Below are 27,200 nucleotides of genomic sequence, written 5' to 3'. Positions count from 1 at the left end.
CAGAATCAACATGGCTTGTTTCTTCTGGGAGCTTCAATAATCTCAGATTTTTTTTTAATTCAAACAAACTGAAAAGTATATACTGTGGACAAGGATACAAAATTCACAAGATAAAACGAGCAACTTCAATCGTATAATGATTCCAGGAGATTTCTTTGGCTTACATTCCCAGACTAACGAGGACTGGTTCATTCTTTACTTTTTTAAGTTCCTTTATTGAGATAATGTATAGTAAAACACACAAATTTCAGTGAATAGTTCCATGAATGTTTACTTATGTATATGCCCCCATAGAGTACAATTAAGAGAGCACATCCAGATGCAGACCTGTAACATTCAAGGTTCATTCAATGATCCTTTAAAGGTACTTTGGGTGAAAATATCTGAGAAGCCCAAAGGTAAGCTTGTGAGTTACCTGTTCTTGTCCCGGGCGACTATAAAACTTGACACTTAACATCCTTAATAATCCCAATGTCTTTGGTACCTACAAAATAAATGCACATCATACAAAGAAAAATTAATGGAATGCTTTCCACTGTAAAAATTCTTTTATCATGAAATGCAAACTATAGCAGACCTAGTATTTTAATAGTTGAGAAAATAGGGGTGCCTGGGTGGCTCAGTCAGTTAAACGTCTGAGCTCAGGTCATGATCTCAGGGTCCTGAGATAGAGCCCCACGTTACGCTCCCTGCTCAGTAGAGAGTCTGCTTCTCCCTCTCCCTCCGGCCCCGCTTCCTGCTCGTGGGCTTGCTCTCTCTCTGACAAATAAATAAATAAATACTTTTTTTAAAAAAAAAGAAATAATTGAGAAAATCATCAACAGGTATCCAAGATCTTGGTGACACTCTATTTGGGGAAAAAAAAAATCCAAGTGGTAAATCTGTCAACATACACCCATACTCAAATGTTTTGTTTTTTAAATACACACATAACAAGTCTATTACAATCTATGCAAATTAGAAGTCACTCAAGCTCTTCTCAAATGATATTCCCCAGGTTATCATTTTTATCCTACCATCATTATGGAAAAGTCAAAATTTCCAGTAAAAATTTCATTCATTAAGGAATTGATCCTGTACTTGAAAAATATTTTAAAAAAAAAATTAGAAACCAGTATTTGAAATAATATGACACAAGATTATTTATTTTAGATTTAAGAGATACATTTATAAAAGCAAGAGGGGGAGAAGGGAATTATTTAAGAAATGGAAAACAAGTTTTATTGAAGATGCAGAGAATTTAGTACACTATTAAGGGAATGTAAGATGGTACAGCTGCTGGGAAAAGTTTGACTCTTCCTCAAAAAGCTAAACATAAAATTACCATTTGACCAGCCATTCCAACTTAAGTATATACCCAAAAGAATCAAAAACAGGTATTCAAACAAATACTTGTACCAAACAAATGTTCATAAAATACTATTAAGTGGAAACAACTCAAATGACCAATAAAGAAAGAGTGAACGAAATGTAGTACACCCACACAACGGAATAGTGTGCAGTCTAAAAGGGACGAAGCACTGACACATGCTACAACTAGCACGACCTCCAAAATAGGATGCTGACTCAAAGAAACCAGATACAAAAGGCCACACATTGCATGATACCATTTATATGAAACCAAACAGGCAAATCCACGGAAACAGAACAGACTAGTGGCTGCCAAGAGCTGGAAGGAGCAAGAACAGGGAGTGACAATTTAATTAATAGGTATGAGGTTTCCTTTTGGGGTGATGAGAATATTCTGGAACTAGATTCTGGTAATGGTTGCACAACACAATGAATGTACTCAATGCAAGTGAATTGTATACTTTAAGATGGTTAATGGTTCATTTTATAGTATATGAATTTTTCCTTAAGAGAAAAAGGCAAAGAGAAGTACTGTTTTGTTGAGGTTAAAAATTTTTCTACCAGAACTTCTGAGTAGCTAAAGCCATTAGTGATGGCTCCATATCTCCCACTATTTCCTCCAACAAAAAAGAACAAGAAGGGAAAATATGAAGTGCCTGGCTGGCTCAGTCAGTAGAGCATGCAACCGTTGATCCCAGGGTCATGAGTTCAAGCCCCATGTTGGGTGTAGAGATTACTTGGAGAAGAGAAGGGAAGGGAAGGGAAGAGGAGGGGAGGGGAAGGGAGGGGAGGGGAGGGGAGGGGAGGGGAGGGGAAAGAAAAGAAAAGAAAAGAAAAGAAAAGAAAAGAAAAGAAAAGAAAAGAAAAGAAAAGAAAAGAAAAAAGGAGGGAGAATCTACACGAAAACCATGCCCTCAGGGGCACCTGGGTGGCTCAGTCAGTTGGGCATCTGCCTTCGGCTCAGGTCATGATTCCAGGGTCCTGGGATCGAGCCCTGAATTGGGCTCCCTGCTCAGCGGGCAGCCTGCTTCTCCCTCTCTCTGTGTCCCTCCAACTTAATTAATGAGTTTTTTTTAAAAATCTTAAAAAAAAAAAGTCCTCAACTTAACTTGAAGACAGAAGATAACCCAAACCTCAAAATAATTTTAAGTAGAAAAACAAAAATCACCAAATCCCAGGTGTCATCTCCACTGCTCCTGCCAACTTCCATGTGCCCATGACACCCACTACAAGGCCTGGTGGTGAGCAAAAGCAGACTGTAAAAATAATGCAGGACCCGGGAAGGACAGACAAGGGAAGGTAGCAAAGGGATCTGACATCTATCTAAAAACACTGTCAAAAGTACAACCGAAGAAAGCTTGCCAGAAACTGAAAAAGATCTGAATGTATATACTGAAAGAGCCAATGGTATACCTGAGAAAATTAACCCAAAAAAATCAACCCCAGGAAAGCTACTAAATTTCACACACAGATAACGAAAATCCTCAAGGCACTCTAAGCAAAATGACCACATAACATTTGTATGTTATTTCTATGTTTCCCTTTGTAGGGAAAATTATTTAACTTAAGTGAGAATTTTCAAATTCCACAGACAAAGCAAAGCAACAACAGAGTAGTGGCTTTTTTTTTTTTTTTTAGTTCAATGAAAGAAATGGGAAACTAAGCATTTTATATCCAGACATGTTTTCCTTCAAATATCCAGGCTATGGAAAACAATTTTGAACATACAAGAACTTAAGGAACTCTACCTATGAGGCTTTCTTAAAACATCTACTAAAAGAAGAGGAGCCTGGCTGGCTCAGCCAGTAGAGCATGCAGCTCTTGCTCTCAGGGCCCTGAGTTCGAGCCCCACACTGGGTGTAGAGATTACTAAAAAATAAAATTTTAAAAAACAAAAACAAATCACATCTAGTAGAAGATAATTTCATCCAACCAAGAGATGACTGGGAACACTTCAACAAAAGAAGTAACAGCATTCTGGGGCGCCTGGGTGGTTCAGTCGTTAAGCGTCTGCCTTCTGCTCAGGTCATGATCCCAGGGTCCTGGGATCGAGCCTCACATCAGGCTCCCTGCTCAGTGGGGAGCCTGCTTCTCCCTCTCCCACTCCCTCTGCTTGTGTTCACTCTCCCACTGTGTCTCTGTCAAATAAATAAAATCTTAAAAAAGAAAAAAAGAAGAAGTAACAGCATTCTGAAAGAGAAATGGACATCAAAGACTAAAGATGAGGATGAGGGTAGAAACTAATGTGCAAATATTACATGTTTTGTCAAAGTAGCAATAATATAATTTAAAAAGGGAAGAGAACAGAAAGCGAAAAAGGAAAATAAACTGATTTTTATAAAACCAATTAGTAGGGATTAAAGAATACAAATGGGGTACCTGGGTGGCTCAGTCGGTTAAGCATCTGTCTTCGGCTCAGGTCATGATCCTGGGGTCCTGGGATGGAGCCCAGTATGGGGCTCCCAGGGAGCCTGCTTCTCCCTCTCCCCCTACCATGTTCTTTCTCACTCACTCTGCCCTCTCTCTCTCAAATAAAAATCTTTTTAGGAAGGAAGGAAGGAAGGAAGGAAGGAAGGAAGGAAGGAAGGAAGGAAGGAAGGAAGGAAGGAAGGGAGGAAGGAACCAATAAAACTGATAAACTGGTAAAATATTGGAGGGCACTGATAACATCAACAAGATAGCTGCAGTGAAATGATGGAGGTAAATCCCCAAGTGAATTTGAATTCAAGAGAGAAAAGAAAGATGAAGTGCAAACAAATATAGATAGCTCTTGAACATGCTGAAGAAAGGGAAAGAAATGGGGGTGGTAACAGTATTTAGTGGGATTAAATCCCCCAAACCAAATGAAACAAAATGGTTTTTATGATGGAAAAATAAAAGTATGCTGTATGCCGGTAAATCTAATCGACAGCAAAATTCATGATGCGGGAAAAATATCCTTCAATAAGCAAGAGTGTGAGATCTGGTGGACAAACCAGATGGGTTGGCCTTAGCTGGCACAAGGACAATTCGTCTGTAAAAACCAGAGAAAAGGTACTGAGACAGAGATGCAGGAAGGGCGTGGGATCTTATGGAAATATTCCTCTGATGATGTCTATTTTCTGAGGAAAATGGGATTTCTCAGGGAAACGGGATTCCAAAAAGCCTGTGTTCTTTCCTCAAAAACATCCTTTACCCAAAAAGCAGCAACAACATAAAGATTAGTTTTGTTCATTTTTTATATATTTTGTAAAATTCTGATCTTAAAAATACAAACAGATAATAATAATGAACACTATAATCATTTTATGGTTTACCAAGGACCTTCACATGTGTTAGCTCGTTTGATTGGGTCAAAAGCCTTACTACGCAAGTGATGAACTAGAATTACAATCCCAGACTTCCGACTCCCAAGTCTGGGTCCTTTCGTTTCTTGCAGTTACTGAATTCAAACCTGCTATTTATTACAGCTTATTGTCCTTACTCGTGGACACAGCTATATCCTCCAATACAGTAAAACCCCTTGAGGGATGCTACCTTCCTATTCCTAATACCCGGAGCAGTGATTCAATGTTAAACAAATGAATAAATAAAACTATCTCACGTCAATTTGGAAACTTTGGTCAATGCACATATTGAATCTTGCATAGTCTCTTTTTACAACCTAGCAGCCTTGTGAGAGACTAAAATGCATGTGTCAGTAGCATTTTTTCGTCAATACCCACCCCAACACAATAGCAACCTTAAACAAACAAGTTCAATGAGGACAATATCTGCCACCTGACAAAAGGAGCTAATCCTGTAATTCAAATGACTTCGAGGCAGGGGCAGGCTATGTAGAATGACTGTAAGTTTAGCGGCAAGACACATTTAAGAGCCACTAACGTAATTAAAATACACTTGCGGCATTTGAAGAAATTAATCATATAGCCAAGCATTCAATTTGCAATTTAATGTTTTTCCCCACTTATTCTGTCAGTGCACAGGCAATTTTCTTATAAGAGACTGCAATCCCGGAGCTTCAGCTGGAGAGGGAAGGACCATAGCAAAGCAGATTCCAGTACTTCAGTGAGTGAAAGCACAAGAGAATTCAATGAAGCCAAGGTGAAGAAAGGTTTCACGGTATGCGACCATACTCCGTGACTCTTCCTTTCCCAGACTATTCTGTCCCAAACACGCTTGATTATACCATACTGAAATAGACTTTCACTGTTTGCCTACTTCATCTCTCCTTGTATTCTCCACACTTACCTATTTTCTTCTTTCTTTTTTCCCCCTCAATCTTTAATTTTGACAAATTTCATAGCTACTGAAAAGCTGAAGTCAGTGTACAAGGAAACACCAGTATGCCTTTCGCTTGGGTTCACCAGTTATTAACGCTTTGTCACACTCACTTTATCTATGTGTATGTATACACATCTTTTAAATTATGGGTTTGACTGGGGCACCTCGCTGGCTCAGTCAGAGGAGCGTGCAACTCCTCATCTTGGGGTTATGTGTTCAAGCCCTGTGTTGGATGTAGAGATTAAATAAAACTTAACAATTACGTTTTTAACTAAACCATTTAAAAATAAGTTGCAGACATCACACTTAAATTCAGGAGCCAAAACTGTTTCAAACCCTTTCCAAGATCTGCCCTGGTAGATCGCACAGAGAAAACCATAAGCTGGGTACGAATTAAATCAGAGAGAGAAACAAGACTAACTTCCTGCAAAGACAAAATAATATGTTTAATATGTATAAGCAACTCCCACCTCTTTATGAATTATGGGATAACCGCCATAGATACCACTGATCTGTATATAATTTCATATGGGGAGTGGGAGAAGGTGCTCAACAGAGTCTAGAAGATCCATTCCACCCATGTTCCCCTATTTTTAGTCCTGGGGTCTTAGGCTCCTTATCTGTGAAGTGTGGCTACTACCACTCAATCTGGACTCCTCCCTGCATCCTGCAGGAGAAGAGACAGGATCTAGCATGGGTAGAGGGATAATGCATGGAAGGAAAAGCACAAAGCACAGCCCTCGATTATAAACTCATGCAGAAATACAAACTGTTAAAAGGTCTAGTGGCATATAAACCACTAAGTTGAGCTAATTAAAAAAAAAAAAAAAAGCTGCTTTGTTGAGTTAAATTCACAATCATGTACTTCAAAATATCCGAGAAGCTAAAGAAAAAAAATGAACGGAAGCTTACAATAATTGCTTAAGATTTCATTTTAAAAGTACTTCTCCATTATTTCCTTTTTAACACCAAACCTTTAACCATTCAAGGTTTTAGAGGATTATTTTAAAATCAGTGCATTTTAGAACAGAAATAACAGGACAAATACATTCACTACAGGAAAAAACAACATAACACATTCATTTATGTTGTGTTTCCCTTTAATTTCTTGGTTTCTTCCCTCCCTTGAAAAGTATCTGAGCATCCACTACATGTAAGGCAATGTGCAAAGCACAGGAGGCATAATAGTGATCAAGTGCTCAATTCCCTGCAGTTTACATAAATAAACAATATGCAGGTAGCCCATATGGCAAAGAAATTAGTATTCACTACTATCTTATTTTCTGGATACACAGAAAACCTATTTCCCAGGCCCCTTGACAATAGGAAGGGCCAGGTGATTAGTTAGAACACATGAACTATGAGCACAAGTAATGTTAATTCCGGTTTGAAAAGTTCCACCTCTTAACCCTCTCTTCCCCCTCCTATAAACTGAGATACTGGAACCTCAAGAGGTCACCAGACTGCATGGATTCTTTAATCATCACTTGGAACACACTTCCCAGGGGAGTCATGGCACCAAGAGCAGGCTTTGCCACAAATAAGGAATGAACTGTTAGATGGTAACCTATAGAAATGTCACGAGTTTTCATCTGTTTATGGGACTGTTCTATTATCACAGCAGAACCTAGCCTGTACGGACTATTACAGCATACCAGAGTGCTGTGCTATAGAAAAGGAACGAACAGCTGGGCAAATCACCCAGGTGACACAGACGAAAATATTACAAAGTGTACCATGGTGGTAAAGAACTTGAACAGGGGAACTTCTGCTGGAGTTTGTTCTCTGATTCTGCCACTTACTAGCTTGGTGACCCAGGGAAGTTACTTAACTACACTGTACTTTCCTCATCAATACCTCACAGGTATTGTGACTAGTCGATCTCAAAAAGTTAGTGAGAATTAAATGAGCTAATTCACATAACAGCACTCGAAACAGTTGCCAGCCCATAAAAAGTGCTGAATAAACATTAATGTCTAAATAAGCAAATGCAAGTAACAAGACTATTGTTAGGTTCTTTTTCTATTATCGGCCAATACTGTTAATAAAAATGAGACCAAGTTAAACAAAAAACACTTTAGATAAGTCTGATATTTGAAAGAAGTACTAAAATTTCACATGAAGTCATTTTCCTCATTTAAAACAAAGTATTTCCTCCTGTCCTGCCTGAGACCTATTCACAAAGTGAAATGCCATAACTAATACTTACTGCAGTGACCCTGTCTCCACCATTAGTAACCTGCTTATAATAAGGCGATCCCGAAAGAACTCTCCAGGCAGACAGGCCACAGCTAGAAGCTTTTGATACGCCCACGTCAGCAGTTTCACATCCACCAACCAGCAAAAGTCTAAAAGAACAGAAAAATAAAAAGAACTGATAAATTGCAGTCTGAATAAGAGGACATCAAAACAAGGAGAGCAGAAACAGTTACCCTCACAAAGAAAACTAAAGTAAAATTCCTCTATACCAAACCTGGAAGTTAAATATTTTAGAAGAAACAACCAAAAGAAAAGTCGATGGTTTTTCAATCAGCAGAGTTTTTCAATAAGCCTTCACTTATGCAGAGGAAGGCTTAAACATCCAAGCACCTGAAATCCAGATGGGAATTTTAAGAAGAGTAAAAATGTTTTAAGGTTGCCCGCTGAACACTGAAGAAACCGTACCAACACCAATAAACTTCAACACACAGATCTGTCACCACGCCTGGGTATACACGTATTCATTAGAGCAGTGGGCTGTACACAGTCATTGATGTTATAAGCAAGAACAGGTGCGAGTGCCCTGGACAGAACTCTGCAGTCTAACCACACTGAAACATGACCATGTAGTAGTTTAGATGCACATTATGATCTGTTTACTTTACTGTTTCTTCTGCTTCGTTAGCAATTAAAGGCGAGGTACCAACAGAGCAAACATTCTAACATATACTAAAAGCTCAAAGACTGGGTGACACTACACAAGCTGATTAATAATAAAACCCAAACAGTCACGATTCTTTTCATTGAGGTATAAATGATATATAACATTCTATTAGTTCAGGGGTATGACATAATGATTCAAAATTTGTATATAACGTGAAATGATCCCCCCGATAAGTCCAGTTAATATCCTCCCGTACTTATTATAAAAAAAAATTTTTTTCCTGTGATGAAAGCTTTTAAGATCTACTCTCTTAGAAATTTTTAAATATGCAACGTAGTATTTTTAACTAGAGTCACCACAAACTTAGTCATGATTTTTAAAGTCATGATCACTAAATTGGCAGAGAACTATATAATAGATATTATAATCATCTGTATAAAAAAGAGAAAAGTTTGAAAGTAATTACCAGTGAATTATTTTTTGTTCCCAATGACAATAAGGTGATATAGTAAGGGAAGAGAGAGGCCACAGGTTTCGCTGGTCTTGTGCATATAATGCTACCCCAACGGGAACTACCACTGTCCCAAATGACAGAACACACTTATCAAGCTCCTTTTAAAGCAAAACACACATTGTATTTTTATCACCATGCTCCCATTCTATCAGAAAGAGGATGAACTCCATCACACAAATCAGTCATTACCTTTTCCTAGACTATGCTCATAGTAAAACCAAAACTTAAAAAAAATTTCTGTATAGAAATTGGAAGGTAAAAGAAAACAACACTTCATAAGGCTCTTCAGTGTTGGCATATCAAAAAGATTTACTTAAAAATAATCCAAAACACGTGGGTGGAGGAATAGCTGGAGATATCAATGAAACAAGATTGGTCACGAAATGACTGTTGAAACTGAATGACTGGCACAAAGGAGTCAATATACGATAGTCTCTATGAACAGTCTTCAAATATTACACAAATATTCAAAAGTCAATTTGTTTAAAAAAACACACACACAGAAAAACAACTCTGGAAGTGCCTTGCTGGCTCAGCTGGTGGAGCATGCATGCAACTCTTGATCTCGGGGTCATGAGTTCGAGCCCCACACTGGGCATAAAAATTACTTATAAAAAAATTTTTTTTTAAGTTCTCTGAATAAATAGAAACAAAACAGGTAATTCTGAATATCTACATTTCTGAATTTAATCTCAATTTTTTTTCAAACAGGAAAAATGTGATTCATAAAGGCATATCTTTAAAAATTAGTAACCTATAATTATAATAAAAATAAAAACACTGTTTGAGAATTCAACAAATCCCCAAAAGGCCAGGATAAAGCAGATCCTGATAACTAATTTTCCTCTGCTCAATGTACAATGTATTTATTTATACTAACAGTATAATTCTTTTTTCAAGGGACTGGACATTATTATTTAATCTGCTCTACTGTGTCATGGAGGGGACAGATGTAATTTTCAGATTAAAAAAAATGTATGTAGCTTTTGGCTTTTGGCTTGGCAGAAGCCAGGGTGCAACTCTCTTCAGTCATCCGGAACCCAGGTACAGTGTCCACCACGCCACTGAAGTTCAATCCCAAGGAGATCGAAGATACACCTGAGGTGCACCAGTGGCAAAGTCAGTGTCTCGTCGGCCTGGACCCCAAGATCGGCCCCTGGGTTTGTCTCCAAAAGAGGTGACATTGCCAAGGCAAGTGGTGACCAGAAGGGTGTGAGGATGACAGTGAAACTGCCCGTTCAGAACAGACCGGCCCAGACTGAAATGGTACCTTCTGCCTCTGCCCTGATTATCAAAGCCCTCAAGGAGCTGCCAAGAGCCAGAAAGTAGAAAAACATTAGTGCCGTGGAAATACCACTTCTGATGAGATTGTCAACACTGCCTGACTGATGCGGTACCATTCCTCAGCCAGAGAACTCTCTGAAACCATTAAAGAGATTCTGGAAAGTGCCCCATCTGTGGGCTTCAATGTTGATGGTCACCACCCTTGTGACATCAGAGATGACATCAACAGCGACCACCTCAGACATCAGAGATGACATCAACAGTGGTGCAGTGGAATGTCCCACTAGTTAAGAACAACAAAAGAAAATATTTCAATAAAGGATTATTTGACAACCACAAAAAACCACATATATGTATATAGAACTAAGCTGCCTGACTACTGAAGGAGATACAAAGCTAACTAAAATTTCAGATTTCTTATCTCTTGGTCTTAACACTAGGAGACACTTCCTCTCTCTTATTTTTGATAAATATCATAGCCATGTACACAACAAACTGGCTACATGACAAACTTCATCAGGAACAAAAGAGATTCAATATATGCTTCCAAACAACCCTTCCTCCATTAATGCCCAATTAAGGAGTAAGTGGAAAAAGAGCCAGAATGATGGCACTAGATGGTAAAACACTGTCCTCACCAGATGGTAAAACAACGTAACTTGAATGAAAACAGTCACTGAAAAAGAGAAGAGAGGAGTCCAAGGCCCAGCACAGCATACAGAATAAATGTTTCCTGAATGACTGAATTTAAAACTCCAACTTTCTCCTTAAGTAGCACAGTGAAACGTGCGAGCGCAACTCCACTTCCCCCTGCCTGCCCCATGCTTGCTAGGTTTCAGCAGTAAGTATGAGAAGACAAAGCAGGGAGAAGGGGGAAGGTCATGGCCGCAGGGATGTGGAGAAACGGGAAGGGGGTTATTCACTGATACAGACAGCATTAGACAATGTTAAGGCGATAACCTGGTAAAGCAAAGTATTAGGAAAAAAATTTCAAAATGTTTGTGAAAGACTAAGAGCTATGGATAGAGAAAAATACCATGTTCTTTGACAAACACTCAATACTTTAAAGATGTCAATTCTTCTTAATCTGTAAATTGAATGCAATTTCAAATAAAATCCCAACAGAATTTTTCAAGGAACTGAAACTGATGTGATAGAACTTAGACAAATCTAAAATTCACATGGGCAGTTACAGGTCCAAGAAAAGTGAACTCCATTCACACTAATAATCTTTCCCTTTATGAGCTGTGCTTTGTGCATCTTGACCTGCAAATACTTTCCTACCCTAGTGTCATTAAGACATTTCTCTTTCCAATTTCACCGTATTAAAATCTAAAACTTCTGGGGCGCCTGGGTGGCACAGTCGTTAAGCGTCTGCCTTCGGCTCAGGGCGTGATCCTGGCGTTCCGGGATCGAGCCCCACATCAGGCTCCTCCACTAGGAGCCTGCTTCTTCCTCTCCCACTCCCCCTGCTTGTGTTCCCTCTCTCACTGGCTGTCTCTCTCTGTCTAATAAATAAATAAAATCTTTAAAAAAAATAAAATAAAATAAAATAAAATAAAATAAAATAAAATCTAAAACTTCTATCCATACAGAGAAAAGATAAATCACACACCAGGAGAATGCATAAAAGTAACAGTATTAGCAAACAATTTATATAGATCTTCCACAATCAGTCCAAAAGAAAAATGGACAGAGAATTAAGCAAGTCACAAAAGGAGAAATCTGAAAGTCAATAATGCAGATTAAAACAATATAGATTTAGGGGCATTTGGCTGGCTCAGTTGGTAGAGCATGCAACTCTTGATCTTGGCGTCATGAGTGCGACCCCCATGTTGGGCACAGAGTTTATGTTAAAAAAAAAAAAAATCAGGGGGCGCCTGGGTGGCTCAATCGTTAAGCGTCTGCCTTTGGCTCAGATCATGATCCCAGCGTTCTGGGATCAAGCCCCGCATCGCATCGGGCTCCCTGCTTGGCGGGAAGCCTGCTTCTCCCTCTCCCACTCCCCCTGCTTGTGTTCCCTCTCTCGCTGACTCTCTCTCTGTCAAATAAATAAATAAAATCTTTTAAAAAAATCAGTAAAAAAAATAGAATATGTTTAAGGACAGAGTATCTCTTATAAAGTACTGGTGAAACTGCAAGTCAGAGCAGTCATTTTGGAGAATGATACGACAATACCTAACAAACACATACACCTAACAATCCCACACACTGTTCTGAGGAAATGCTAGAGAAATTCTTGTATGGGTATATTTATTTCTTGGTTAAAAGGTATTTCATGCAGCTCCACTTATAATGCAGGAAAATTAGAAGTACTTTCAATGTTTACAAAGGGATGGACAAATTCAATAAGTTGTTCAGGTAAAAATATGAAATTTAACATATGAATAGAAAAGGTCACACAACAAAATCATGAGTAGTTACCTCTAAAAAGGGACAGTGAGACAAAGCAATGGAAGTAGGAAGTTTTGTTTGAACTACTGTCTTTTATTCATGTATGTGTATACACACACACCCACACCTTAAGCAAAAAAGAAAATCTTAATATTTGTTAATTCTGAGTAGTAGGTACTTAGGTGTTCATTACATCATTCTCTCTTTAATTTAAAAAGGGGAACATCAAGATTCAGTATCCTAAATTATGTACATAAATTTTTCCAGCTAATGAAGTCCAGGAGAGAAAATTCAGTAAATTGGCTCTAACACATAACACCGACCCACAAGTCTAGCCAAATACTAAAAATAAAATTAGCATATCATTTACTTTGTGACAGTTTGAGGTTGTTTATACATTTATGGTTATAGTTTAGGCATTCTGTGAGTTACTCCTGAAAGGACTGTTAGATTTTTGCAGAAAGCAAGTCCACAAACAGACAATACTGTAGAAAATAACTTAACAGCATTAATGTTGTTCTGTTGCAATAATTTCTTCCATCCAGAATATTTACATGCAGTGGTAACCATTAACTCCTTAAATATACAGAGTACTTGGCTCTTAGGTGCTTACTTTAAGAATCACATTTTGAAGTAATTAAAATTTTTCTATAAAAATATAAACCAAAACAGATTTTCTAGAGTACAAATTAAGTTCTCTAGACTAAAGCACATGATGTATGGAAATTGAAACTGTTCTTCTCCTTACCGAAAAGGAGGGAGGGAGGGCAGGAAGTGGACAGAGAGAGAGAGATTAACTTGCCCAATAATCTTTGACCTCAAAATTTTGTGGAAAATAGGAAAATCTTGGGTCTTAAAATTTCAATACCTCTGCAACAAATGTAATCTTAAAAAATGCCCTACATCCCATCAATATTTGCTAAATGCAAATTGTGTGCTAAGTGATGGAGAATATGCTAAACAACTGAAGAAGCTTCTCGATAAACCATTTATAATTCTTCTTGGCGTCAATCTGTGGCGTCACACGTAGCTTTCCCAGTGCATGGGGATCAAGCGCGGCGTGGTGCGTAGCGGCACACTTTCTGTCCCTACCTTCCTTTCCTCGGATGGCCTTGGAGATATATGGACACACAGGAATGAAAACGAGCACAGTCCACTCCAGGGGAAAGGACAAGTCAGCACAAGCCACTACTACACAGGACCTCCTCAATGACCTTGGAGTTAGGTACAAAGACAGCCCAAAGGACAGATAAACTACATGGAGGAAGAGGCCAAGGAAGGCTTCACTGGCTTAACATCAGCGAACAGTTTACCCTTTAAACAATTTCCCAGACAGATAAAGGGACCCGATAAAGAGCATCCTAAGCCAAGGGAACTCGATGTCAAAGTGCAGAGTCTGGTTTGTAAAATGGTGTGTTTGGAGAACGACAAACACAGTGCATGCTTTTAGCCTATAAAAGGGAAGAAGGAGGAGCAGGAGACAAATTCCAGGGGGTCCTCAACATTATAAAATAGTTTGTCTTCCTGCTCTCTTGGGCACGTGTCACTTTCTCCCTCTACCCTGGAACAGCTGTTTAAGCCACGCCTCCATCAGTAAACATGCAGAGATTGTATCTGTATTCTTCACGGTGTCAGCCACAATTGTTCCACTCAAGAACCCTCTATCTGCACGCTACGTGCAAAGCACTACAGGGCACAAAGATAAATAAGACAGTCCTTGTCCTTGGCTTAACCTCCCCAGGCTTCAGCTCTCCCACCTAAGAAATGAAGGGGCTGAGCCAAATGATAGATGAACCTCTTTTCCAGCTCTGACAGTCTAAGAGTCTAAAACTCAAAGCGGGAACACAGGGATCAGACAACAAAAATAAACTGTGACTGATGGAGCCAAAAACACAAGAAGTGGTGAATTAAATGAGCAAGAGTAAAGGCAGAGGCCGGAGCAGAACAAGGGGCAGTAATACTGGGGTGGTCAAGGCCATCTGAGAAAAGGGAGGTAGGGACAGAATGTGTGTCCCCAAGCACCACACCACACGTGATCCTGATGAACTGGGAGAGCTAAATGGGACACTACAAATTATTCCCAAGAAGAATTACAAATGGTTTATTAAGAAGGGGCTTCAATCTATAGTAATTGTTGGAAGAATCTGCCACCTAGTGGCTCAAAACTTCTTAAAGCTGAGGAAAGAAAGAAGCTTGAAATACAAGGAGACACCTGTATACGCTCTGTCCAACGACCGCTGGGCTTGCAGCGTACAACCCACAGCGGGGGAAGAAAGAAAAGAAACAACAGGTCTCAAAATTAAGAAGTGCCTAAGATCGTGCCTGTCAAAATAAGGGCTCAAAAACTGTTACCTACTATTTCACAGCTAGAAGTCAGTCCTCTCTTGGGACAATGAAAACTGTTCTCCCATTTTAATTCGTTTTTAGTATATCTTATACATTCTTTATTTCAAAAATCTTAACACATCAAAATTTAAAACTCTGCTTATGTCCATTTATTAGATGAAGAGCTTAACGGGAAGAAAACATACATAATCGTGACTCTTTACATCAGTGGTTCTCAAATACATGTATGCATCACAATCAGCTACAGTTCTTGTGAAAACAGAAAGCCGGGCCACTCCTCCAGGGGTCTAATTCAGCAGGCCAAGGATAGAATCCAAGAGTCCACACATTTCTAACACTCTCTCCCTGTGATTCTGATGCTGCCGGTACGGAGACCACATAAGAGTGCAGCTTTGCATTACGCTTGAATCTATAAGCTGAGCTCTGGAGGACACAGTTCACTAGAAATCAAATTATGAAGCATGACACTATTTAGTCAATGCCCACTTAAGAATGATCACAGAAAACGAATTTCAATGAACAGTTAGTTGTTAAAGGCAAAACCATGAGGACTTTTCTTGGATGGGAAAAGACTGCTTAGTTTAGTCATAAAAATAATCACATTTTTCTAGCAATTTAATAATTACACATTTAAAGTATTTAAAGTTGAGTGGTACCTTAAGATACAATTTAGAATTTAGAACCAAGAGGTATAAGGAAATCTATATATAAAGTTCAATACTACTTATATCTTCTAAGCAGAATTGAACCCATACTCAGATAGATGGTTAGCTGGCACAGAATAGAGGTCAGCAAACATTTTCTATAAAACAACAGAATACATATTTTAAGGTCTGTGAGCCATAACGGTCTCTTTCACAACTACACTGTCATAGTACAAAAAGCATAGATAATATTTTTTTTTTTAAGTGTGACCAAGTTCTAATAAAATTTTATTTGTGGACACTGAAATTTGAATTTCATATAGCTTTCATGGGCCATAAAATATTTTTCCCCCCAATATTTAAAAAAAAAAAAAGGAAAATCCATCCTTGGCTGACAGACTACACAGAAACAGGCCAGATTTGGCCCACAGGCCATAGTTTTTTCTAAAGCCGAGTACAGAGAAAACTTACTGAGCGTGAGTATCAGAAGACACGAGCTCACCACGTAACAGTCATATCATCTTAGTCATACCACATCAACCTCTCAGAGCTTAGTTTCTCCATCTACACAAGAGTAGTGAGGATACCATCTTACTGAATTGTGAAGACTGAGGTTCAGTAAGTAGCTGGTAATCAGCAAAGACTCTAAAATTTTTCAATTATAACATTAATAACTTCAGGTTAAGTCAATTCTATGTCAACTAAATTTTGCAAGGTACTGTGCTAGCAGTGTAAGAAATGCTGTGTAAGGAAACCACAATTTTCCCTGCCCGGAAGGAATTTATACTCCCAGAGTTTCATGAGACTGTAATTTCATCTAAGGAAGGTTTGAAAAAACCTCTTTCAGGCCTTCCATTCATACAGTTCTTCAGCCTGGGCTCTTAACAGTTTAAGTCTTCCAAACTTGGGCTTTCATTCACTCACTCAACAAATATTTACTGAGCACCCTACGCAGAAGGCTGCATTCTAAACACTGAAAACAGAGCTACTGATAACACAGATAAAGTTCCTGCCCTCGTGAAGTTTACATTCCAGTGCATCAATATTGCTTTTTCCCTTTTTCATGTTTTGACAAAGCCAAGTAAATCTTAACAACCGAACCAAAACGTACTGCTATTCCATGCAGCGCACTGCAATCAGCAGTGAGGATACAACGCTAGACAAGGTACAGATAAATGTACAGATAAATGGGGGGGGGGGGCAAAAAGCACAACTATCTTGAAGAACAAAAGCATTCTGATCTATATTTTGGTATAAAAATAGTAATTATTGCTTAAGAGTTTGATGAAACTTACCAATAAAACCATCTAGGCCTTTATTGTTTAAAAAAAAAAAAAAAAGCATTTTGAGAAATAAAAGAATGTATATAGGTCTAGAGTTATCCAGAACAGGAATCAGTAAACTACAGACCTGGGCTGACAGCACTTCTCAATCCAGTAGTCTAGGCAGCCATAACTTATGGAGAGGAGGGGACACCTCAAATGAAATTTATTCCTATCTTTCACTAGAGCAACTTCAAAAGCAAGGATATCTTTTTATTCATTTTATTTAATCTTTCAAAGCCTTAGCAGAGGGTTCTCAAAAGTGGTGGGAAAATCAGAATCCCCTATAGAGCCTTTTAACAAACATATGTTACAATCCCATCCTATACCTTACCAGCTCAAGCCTTTAACAGTACAACCTAGGTATGATGAGGGAACAGAAGGCAAGCTAAGGACAAAGCAGAAACTGCAACCCCCCTCCCATGGGTTCTTTGTGACATTCCTCAGGCACTTCTGGCTGCCCTAAAGGACAAAGAAACAGTTAACCTATAGATACCACAATCCTGCAAACTTGAGTCTCCATCAGTTTGCAAAAAAGTTAGCAGTTTGCAAGAACGAAGCATTTCTATCAATAACTTAGCTTTCGGAAGGGAATGCAGATAAAATTAAATGTCCTTGTAATCTGCAGGCACCAGGAAGTTCCCAACCATCTTAATGTTAATGCCTTGCTAGAGGGAAAAACAACTTTAACTTGACAATGGCAAGGCCTCTGGTATCTTGTGAGTCTTCTTTAACATATGAAAGTATTTCCTCAACCTCCCTTTGTCCTTACCTCCCCCAACCCATGGTATATAACAGCCACCTCTCACAACCCTGGTGCAGCAGCTCTTTCTGCCCACGGGTCCTGTCCCCGTGCTTTAATAAACCACCAATTTTGCACCAAAGACGCCTCAAGAATTCTTTCTTGGTCGTTGGCTCCAGACTCCACCCCACTGAACCTCACCTGTATTCCGTAACCTCATCAGGTATGCATAGTTTAAATTTTGTTTTCCAATAGGTGATTCTGTTGTCCATACCTTGTTAAGAACAGCTAGCCTGGTAAGCAGAATGTTCATAGAAATACTAATTAACAAGTTAATTTAGATTTCCCAGAGGTCTTTGACCCCGTTTCCTTCCCTCCATCCACAGCTGATGCCAATGATCATCTGAAGACCAATTCCCTCCCAACTATCAGGGTGGATTTAAGCAACACTGCAAAAGCCTAGTATGTTCAGCACCTGCCCATCTGGTCCATTCCATATCTACCTTGGATCCTGATTTCAGAACTACCCAGGTTCTGAAACCAAATTCACCTTCTACTCCAGTATTAGTAGTTCAATTGTTAAAATCTTTCTCAAACTTGTTCTCCCAGGAAAAGAAGTTTGGTCTTTGAACCCTTACTGTTCAAGTATCCCTGCCAAGTATCCCTGACATTGGGTCTGTCTCTAATGCCTGCTACCAAACTCCATACCACAATCTTCCTCTGTTAAATGCTGTCTGTAGTCTACACCAAACCTCGTAGGTACTTGAGCAGCTTACTAAAACCACATACTGTCTGTGCCCAGCGCAATGCCAGCAAATGGTTCAGAAAGAATGACTTACCTTGAAATTACACAGCTAGTAAGTAGAACCAAGAAGAGAATTCAGATCTCTTGTCCCCTAACCCAATACACATTCTATTAGGTCAGAAACATATTTTTTTAATTTTCTATTTGTCCATAAAACATAATTAAACATCACTCCTTCATTCCTATAAAACAAGCTAAAGATAACTCAAGAGTCTTCTTTTAGCTCTTTACTCCCAAACTAAATACACAACAGCTAGCATCGCTCCCAGTAGAAGAAAAAACTCAATCTGGCCCAAGCTACTTCCTAAAATTGCATTTCCGTAAATCTTTGCAGAAGGACTGTAGAGTAGTCCTTATAACCGGGAGGGTGGGGTGTATAAACCAAGTACAAAATAGCTTGACTGAGATGAATGAAATGCCCTGACATAAAAAGTTACATCAGCTGGCTAATAGGTAGATTCGTTATACCGGTCACTGAATTTCTGTGTATGCTTGAACATTTCCATAATCAAATTTTTTAAAAGAAAAAATAAAGTTATATCAAATTAAACTATAACCAAAACACTCTGAAAAAGATGAGGGGAGGGGGGAAGGGGATCAGCTGACTGACTTACCAGCTGAACAGAGTAAAAAAATTATAAAGGTCTTTAAAGACCTATTTATATGTAACTGTAACATAAAGGGATGAGCCCCTCGTATCAAAGAATCTTCAAACACAGAAGCCTTTGACTTAAAAGACAGCAAGACGGAAGCTGCTAAGGACCAAGATACTTCTGAGTCACACCTGACTACTTATCGGTAACATATTCTGGATGAAAACAGATCATGGGACATGGCCAGGACTCTCCAGTTCCCTGTCTACCCAAAAGAAATGCCTGTCAAACCAAAAAATTTAGTCTGGGAAGCCTTGTTCACCCCGAAGAACTCTCACCTCTACGTAACAATGCAGTTTTCTCTACAGACAAGAGCACCCTTTATTTCTCCTCAAATAACTGACCTGAACTTAGAAAAAGGAGAATTTTCTCATGCTGGAGAAATTAGAAATTGAGAGGCAAAATGAAAAACTCCTTAATGTAAGGTCAACTCAATTACTGACATTCACACTTCTCAGGTACAAGACTGCACATTAATCCCTCAAATGCCAATAGCCCCTACATTATCAAAGGCCAAAAGCACTCTCTCACTGCAGTGGGAGATAATCAGCAATGATCATAACTACGGGACTCTCTTTCCTTTTCTAGAAGCAATCCTTCATAAAAGTATTAATCTTATCTAGTTCGGGTTTATGAAAAATATCTGAATGCAATTTATACCTAACTGGTCCTCCAGCTGCCAACAGAGCATATCTTTTCACTTAACAATGCCCTGTTCTCAAATACCTATGACCTTAGGAACCAGAAAGACAGGCAATGTTACAGCAATGTAATGGCTGTGAAAATCCACCGATCGGCTTCCAAATGCATCTCATAGATCTTAAAAGAAGTTATATCTCATAGTAGGAGAATAAAATTTGCCTAACCCCTTGGATAAACCTTTAAGGTAGGGAACTCTCAACACTACCCTCTCCACAAGATCAAATTTAAACATTTGTGGGACCAATCTACACTTTCCTAGACAAAAGTGATGTATTAAGAAGAGATGGTGGCCCTTCAGCATACTGTACCCCACCCCTTTTCTATCCCCAAGACTGTTTTCCTTCCGTTCTGTTGCAGAGAATTTTCATCCCCTCATTTGAGAGCTCATTCGCACAACAAACATTTTTGATTTCCCACTAAGTACTAGCTATTTTATTTGGATTGCTGCCTTTACCCCATGAGTATAAAGGGTATTTAAAATGGCTACGATTTTGGGGCGCCTGGGTGGCACAGCGGTTAAGCGTCTGCCTTCGGCTCAGGGCGTGATCCCGGCGTTATGGGATCCAGCCCCACGTCAGGCTCCTCGCTATGAGTCTGCTTCTTCCTCTCCCACTCCCCCTGCTTGTGTTCCCTCTCTCGCTTGCTGTCTCTGTCTCTGTTGAATAAATAAATAAAATATTTTAAAAAAATAAGTAAATAAATAAAATAAAATGGCTACGATTTTGTTTAGGGGAAATTAGAAACCCACAGAAGATGACCAAATCAATATACATAAAGCATAGCCCTTTAACACTGCAGCATGCCAGTACTTACTGATATTCCTCAGTCTCCCCTGCAAGGAACAGCCTTCTAGAGCCCACGCCCCATTCCACCCTCTGCGCCTTCCGCAGATGAGCCGTGGCTCCAACGGCTGCATCAGTGACTATCAACCAGAGTCCTTTGTCATCTGATTGTAACCTATTTTAAGGCAACCATAGCTTATTATTCCCTACAAATGTTGTCTCATATTCTTTCTGTACAAACTATATTTGCCCTAAAACAGTTGACTGAGAGAAAAAAGAATTGTCATCATCCAAATGTTTGGATTCTCCCTCTGCACAACCACGACATACATTATTAGTCATGGTTCTTACCCACAGACAGTAGGAGTATCTTTCTTAACATACAGCTGAGTATTTTTCTTAACATAAAAAAATGTTCAAATGAAGTCCTGCATAGGTTTTTTTTTTCTTTCTTATTCATTCCTTATTATGATTTTTTCTGCGATAGGATTTACATTCCGTAAAACTCACTGGCATGAGAGAAAGTCAGGGGTAATGGAAATATCCTAAACTGATAGTAATGCACAACTGCAAAATTATGAACATTTACTAAAAAAAAAAAAAAAAATCACTGAATTACACATTTAAGATCAGTATCAAAAAGTCATGGGCATGGGTGGCTTCTCCAAAGGGTCAGAGAAAGAGGGCATATTCTCTATTGTTTGTCACTGCTGAGATGTAAATTAGAGCCTAAAAGAAGTTACCTTCAAACAGTCTCTGTGTAGTTATCAAGGAACTGTTGGACATTTAAAGTTGAATATGTCCGATTTTGCTTGTAGAAATTCACAATGAAATTTAAAAAAAGAAAAAAACCCTTAAAACAAAAAAAAACTATATACTATTGGAAGCAATGTCATTTAAAAAAACAGACACAGATAGTCTTCTATTTGAACTTAACTCACACCGAGTGCCCTTCTCTGTGAATAGGACTCCCAAAGTCAACTGTAGACTGCTCCAGGGGAGGCGCTATACCGGAACCTCCACCACCGGCACAGTACTACAGGCAGACTGCAGTCCCCTCTAGAATGCAGAGGAGGTAAGAAGTCCCTTTCAGTTATAATCAAGGTGCAATCTAAGCCAAAATTAACAGAGAATACTAAGAACAGAAAATACTAAAAAATACTAGAAACAGCAGGGAGGTCTTGGGATGGGTCTCGAAGCAGGGCAGGACCAGAAGAGGAGACAGTTGGGGGAGGGGATAAAATACATTCATTAGGCAGTGAGGACATGTAAAGAAGGAAATGGTCAAAATCAGAAAATCCACAGAGTTAACCCAAAGCTGCTCAATTAATTTTTGTTTCCTTTTACCCAATTTACCACCTCGATTTCTCTTCCTCAGTGCTTGCAGCATCAGGCAAAACAATAAATTTCATAAAACCTTGAGTTTGTACATTACCAATTTATTCCAACTCCACTCTGGCTGATTTATTTCACACTTATAAGATCCTTGTAGATGATAAATATCACAGGCTCACATTACTAGAGTAACCAAAAAGAAATAAAAGTGTGAGGAATATTTCAGCTTCTTTCATTTAAAAAAGACCGCATAACGGAAAAAATAAACAACCTAGCAACATTTTGTCAGGCACAACAGGCCATTTACACATACCCCTTGCTTTATAACAATTTTCATTCATAAACCTTAATGCAGTCATCCATCTCCAAGCTGACTGCTATCAAGAATCGTATGTGATTGTAGAACCAAGAACTGGTCTTCCTTCTGTGGTTTGATAAACAGTTAAAATTCCAAAATTTTTATAGAGACCACACCCCTCCAAACAAACTCTGCATTTGCTTAGATCCTGGGCCGTAAAGTGAAAGCTTTAAGGGTAATAAACAGAATCCGACTTATGACAAATTGTTATCATGTAATAAGTACTTCGTGAATGATAATTTCAAACCTGTGGCGCCAAGTGAACCCCACTTAACTCTCCTGAAATACTGCCAGGAAAAAAGAAATCAAATATTGACCTATGTTATAAATCAAGACAGCGGAGTAGTCCGTATGAAATAAACTAAGCAAAACAAAACAGGAAAGCATTAAGATATAAAACACACTTCTTTTAAAAGGGACAAAAAAAAAAACAGAAATGGGAGGAATGAATAAGAATACAAAATAGGAAAAAAAAACAGGAAGAGAAAAAAAATGAAAAGAAACTTAATCTTTCTTTTCCACTCAGGAAATTAAAATTACTTATCCAAGAAACCCACAGAGGGAGAGGGGAGAGTTATCAATCAGCAAAACAGAATCTTATACTAGAGGCAAGAGCTTCTAGAAAAACGTACATTACACATTTTCTGCCTTCAGATAGCCGACATTCTAACTGGAGATATAGGATCCATTCATCAAAATAGAAAAAAATAAAGTGTGATGTATACCTAAGTAGTGCCCAAAATGTTACACAAACGGAGAATAGCAAATCTATGTAAGAAAACAAATAGGCTCTCGTTGCCTGTGGCCTGAACTAGGACATTATCAGCTAGGAGTCACCCAGCCTCTAGTCTCTCCCAGCTGAAGCAACATTCCTCCAAGCATAGAGGATCCTATTTTCTCTTCTCAAAAATCTGAGTTCCCCAAAGAACAAGCTGCCACTCAAGTTTCCAGTTATCTGACCTCAACTTGCTTTCCCAAGAACCCACCTCCCACCAAGACCTCTCTTCTGCCACACACACCCTACAGTGTCAGCCAAACTATACCACCTGCAATTTCCCCAAAGTACACTGGCTTCTTCCCTCTTGTCACTGTTCACACTGTCACTTTGCCTGCAATAGCCATCATGCCCAGACTGTAGCCATTCTCCAAAGCAAGTGCAAGGCCTGCCATACTTCCCCGATCTTTCGAGGAAGGAAGAGCTCCTTCATCTGGATCCCAACATCACTGTACCTGCACCCTCTCAGGACCCTTACAAATTTCTGCCTGCATTCCAGGACACACACACACAATATAAACACACATACGTATTTGTACACACTTTTAGATTGAGAAAATGTTACGTCAGACATTAGAAATATATATATTAGATATACATACACAAATATATGTATATGTATGTGTATACATTATTTTCCATTCAAGGATATGAGGCCTTGAAGTCAAGACTGTCCTTCATCCTTACATCTTCCACAACCCCTACTAAAGGTGTGTCACACACTACAAGCCACAGTAAATACGAGAATAACAGAAAGCCGGCCAAAGATAAAACAGACTTTCTACCTCACTAATCTTTGTAATACAGACAATTCCTCTAACAGAATGCATTTGAATGGACAACAGATTAAATTTTTATAAATGTATATATGTGCTAAGAAAGTAAAGTACAATATAAATTTTTAAAAGATATATACATATCGAGAAAGGTATTAATACCTAGGCTTTAAAACAACAAAATCAAGTTGAATAAAACAAACAAAAAAGGCCTTAAAAGAGCAAACAGCAAAACCTGGCTTAAACATGATAAAACACAGTATCAAAGAAGATGCAGAGAAACAGGTCAACCTCACAGAAACCAGACCAGCAAGCAGAGTGGCATGGGAACAATACGTGCGCTGTCTAGGCTTGGCAAAATTCGCCCCAGAAAACGGAGCAGGTCAAAGCAAAACACACGCTACCCCCTTTCCAACAGCAAAATTTAAGTTCAAGACTTAATGTTTAGTTATGCCAGGAAAATACAGTATCTGAGCTATAAAAACGAACATCAAGAGGCCACACACTTCATGAAAGAACTTGAAAGAATAAAATAAAAACCACACAATTTTCTTATGCTTATAACGTGTTTATTTTATAATGAAAAGAAATGTTTTAAGAAAATGGCAGTAATTTGCAGCACATGCAATTACATTCAATTTTATGAAATGTAAAGACCTCTAACTGTGCATGTGATCACTCATCTGTATCCAAAATAAAATAAAGGTCTACTATTTCAGATTGGAAAATAATACACAAAATACAATAAACATTTTTAAAAATTTTTAATTAACTAGACTTGCAACTGACGTTCAAATTTCTTTTTTTTTTTTTAAGATTTTATTTATTTGAAAGAGAGAGAGAGCAAGCAGTGGGGAGGGGCAGAGGGAAAGAGAGAAAGAAGCAGACTCCCTGCTAAGCAGGAAGCCTGACATGGGGCTCGATCCCAGGACCTAGAGATTATGACCCAAGCCAAAGGCAGACACTTAACCAACTGAGCCACCCAGGCGCCCTGATTTTCAAATTTCCCAAGGATGATACAGCAAACTGACTCTTTAAGGCAGGAGCCACACAAATCAAAAGGAAGAAATTAATAGTATTATGTTTATCCACTACTATCATATCCTAAGTACCTAATATGTATCTAATCCTCAAAACAACTAATGGCTCACTGAATACTCATTTCAGTTCCTCTCCTCCCTTAAGAGAGATTCATAAAATAACTACAGAGAACTTCTAGAAATGAGAAATGTAACAGCTGAAACAAAAATCACAATACCTAGTTCAAAAAAGATGAGGCACAGAAGAATTAATTAAGAAAAAAAAGATATGGGGCGCCTGGGTGGCACAGTCATTAAGCGTCTGCCTTCGGCTCAGGGCGTGATCCCAGCGTTCTGGAATCGAGCCCCACATCAGGCTCCTCCGCTAGGAGCCTGCGTCCTCCTCTCCCGCTCCCCCTGCTTGTGTTCCCTCTCTCTCGCTGGCTGTCTGTCTCTGTCAAATAAATAAATAAAATCTTAAAAAAAAAAAAAAAAGAAAGAAAAAGAAAAAAAGATATATCAGGAAACAATTAACTGGAACACAGATTTTTCTTTCTAAATTGGATGCCTTAAGTGCCATTAATTCATTACATTTACAACAGATCTCAAAAGTGTTTCAAACTACTTTCTTCATTAAGTATATACATTTATATAGAAAGAATTAAAATAATCTTTTCCTTCTCTTTTTCAACAAAAACAAAGGTGAAAAAAAGAGAATGAGAATAAAAGTAAGTTCAATGAGACTAACATTTAGAGAACAGACATTCCAGACAGAAAAAAAGACAACAGAGGGGAAGAAAGAATCAAAGAAATAATTCAATGAATTTTCCCAAAAGTGAGTATTCAAACTAACAGTGTGGAAAAGAAAACTACTCCAAGATATAACACGACCAAGTTTCAGAACACTGTGGGAACATAAAAAAGAATCTGAGTTTTCAGAGAGAAGGAAGACAAAAAAACAGGGGGGGGGGAGTGCATGAGAATTCTCAAGGACAGCCCTAGAAGCTAGACGACAATAGAGCAATATCTTCAAAACTCTAAAAGGAAAATTATTTCCAGCCTACAACTGTATCCAGCCAAATTCTCAATTAAGCATGAAGACAGAATAAACGCCATTTTCAGACAGGCAAGCTCTCAAAAACTATATACTTCCCATGTACCCTTCCTCAGGGAATTACAGAAGTTCACCAAAACAGCAAAATAAACAAAAACAAAAAACAAAAATAAAACATAGGACCCAGGAAACAGGTGATGCAACAAAAAATACGAAAGCAATCCTCAGGATGATGAAGTGAAATTCTTACATAAGTTCTTAAGGAAAGAGCTATGCGGCAGAGGCAAACCCACATCAGAGCAAGTCACAAAGTTCTGAGAAAGGCTTCAAGAAGACGAAACCTACAGAATATCTAATGAATACAGTGTAGTAAAGGGGGATCTACACTAGCAGGAGTGAGTTTACCGTTCAATCTGTAAGTGAGATAAGTCTTAGTCTAGCCTACAAAGCTCCTCCATGATTAAGCACTGGCTTTATCTCTTTGACATCAATATATTACTTTACTCAGTCAGCTTCAGCCAAACTGGCCTCCTTGTGGTTTCTAGAAAATGGCCAGGACTCTCCCAACTCATTTTGCTTTGGCTATTCCTTCTACACAGAACACTCTTCCCCCAGATATCCAAATAAAGAATACCTTCACCTCTTGCAGGTCTTCGCACAAATGTCTCTTTCTCAATGTGGGTGATCTGTCCGCCCTAGTTAAAATTATAACCCATACCCTATTCTCCACCCTGCCACTGTCCTCCATCCCCTGTTCATTTTTTTACCCATAGCACTTATCAGTTCCTCAAATACTCTATGTTCGTTGTTTGTTGTCTGTCACCCCCTCTAAAAGTAAGTTCCATAAGATATCTACCAAGCATCTGGAACAGCATGTGGCACAGAGCAGGAAATGAATAAATGTTTGTTATTGAACGAATCAATCAATCAATGAATAAATAAGAACAAAAAGGCAATCACGCAATACTACAGAAGGTTCTTGTCTCATCTGTGAATAGCATCTATATAATCACAATAATATTTACCCTACAAAAATCACAATTGAACAGAACAAGAGAAGGCTAAGTTTGCGTATATGAGAATACAGAGTAAGAAAACTAAATGTCTCTTTATGGAAGAGGAGTATCAACAGGTAATGTGTAAAACAGAAATCAAGAAGTAACAACATAAGCATTTTATTTTTATGTATGAAAACAACTAAAGGTATCAAATAAAATAG

General features: G+C 38.6%; 1 protein-coding gene across 1 annotated transcript in view; it reads right to left on the bottom strand.

Annotated features, from left to right (window-relative positions):
- NBAS (NBAS subunit of NRZ tethering complex) overlaps positions 1-27,200 on the bottom strand; it is a 339,918-nt gene that overhangs the window by 278,396 nt on the left and 34,322 nt on the right. The window contains exons 10-11 of the mRNA XM_045807103.2: positions 7,823-7,961; positions 416-484 (exon numbers count right to left, since the gene is read on the bottom strand). Coding sequence (XP_045663059.2) covers positions 416-484; positions 7,823-7,961 — 208 coding nt within the window. The remainder of the gene's footprint in view (positions 1-415; positions 485-7,822; positions 7,962-27,200) is intronic.

Source organism: Ursus americanus, chromosome 7 (assembly GCF_024610735.1).
Source record: "Ursus americanus isolate L20-20 chromosome 7, mUrsAme1.1.p, whole genome shotgun sequence".
Taxonomy (NCBI): Eukaryota; Metazoa; Chordata; class Mammalia; order Carnivora; family Ursidae; genus Ursus; species Ursus americanus.
Note: the sequence above shows the minus strand (reverse complement) of the source record. Positions and strands in the feature narration are given on the sequence as shown.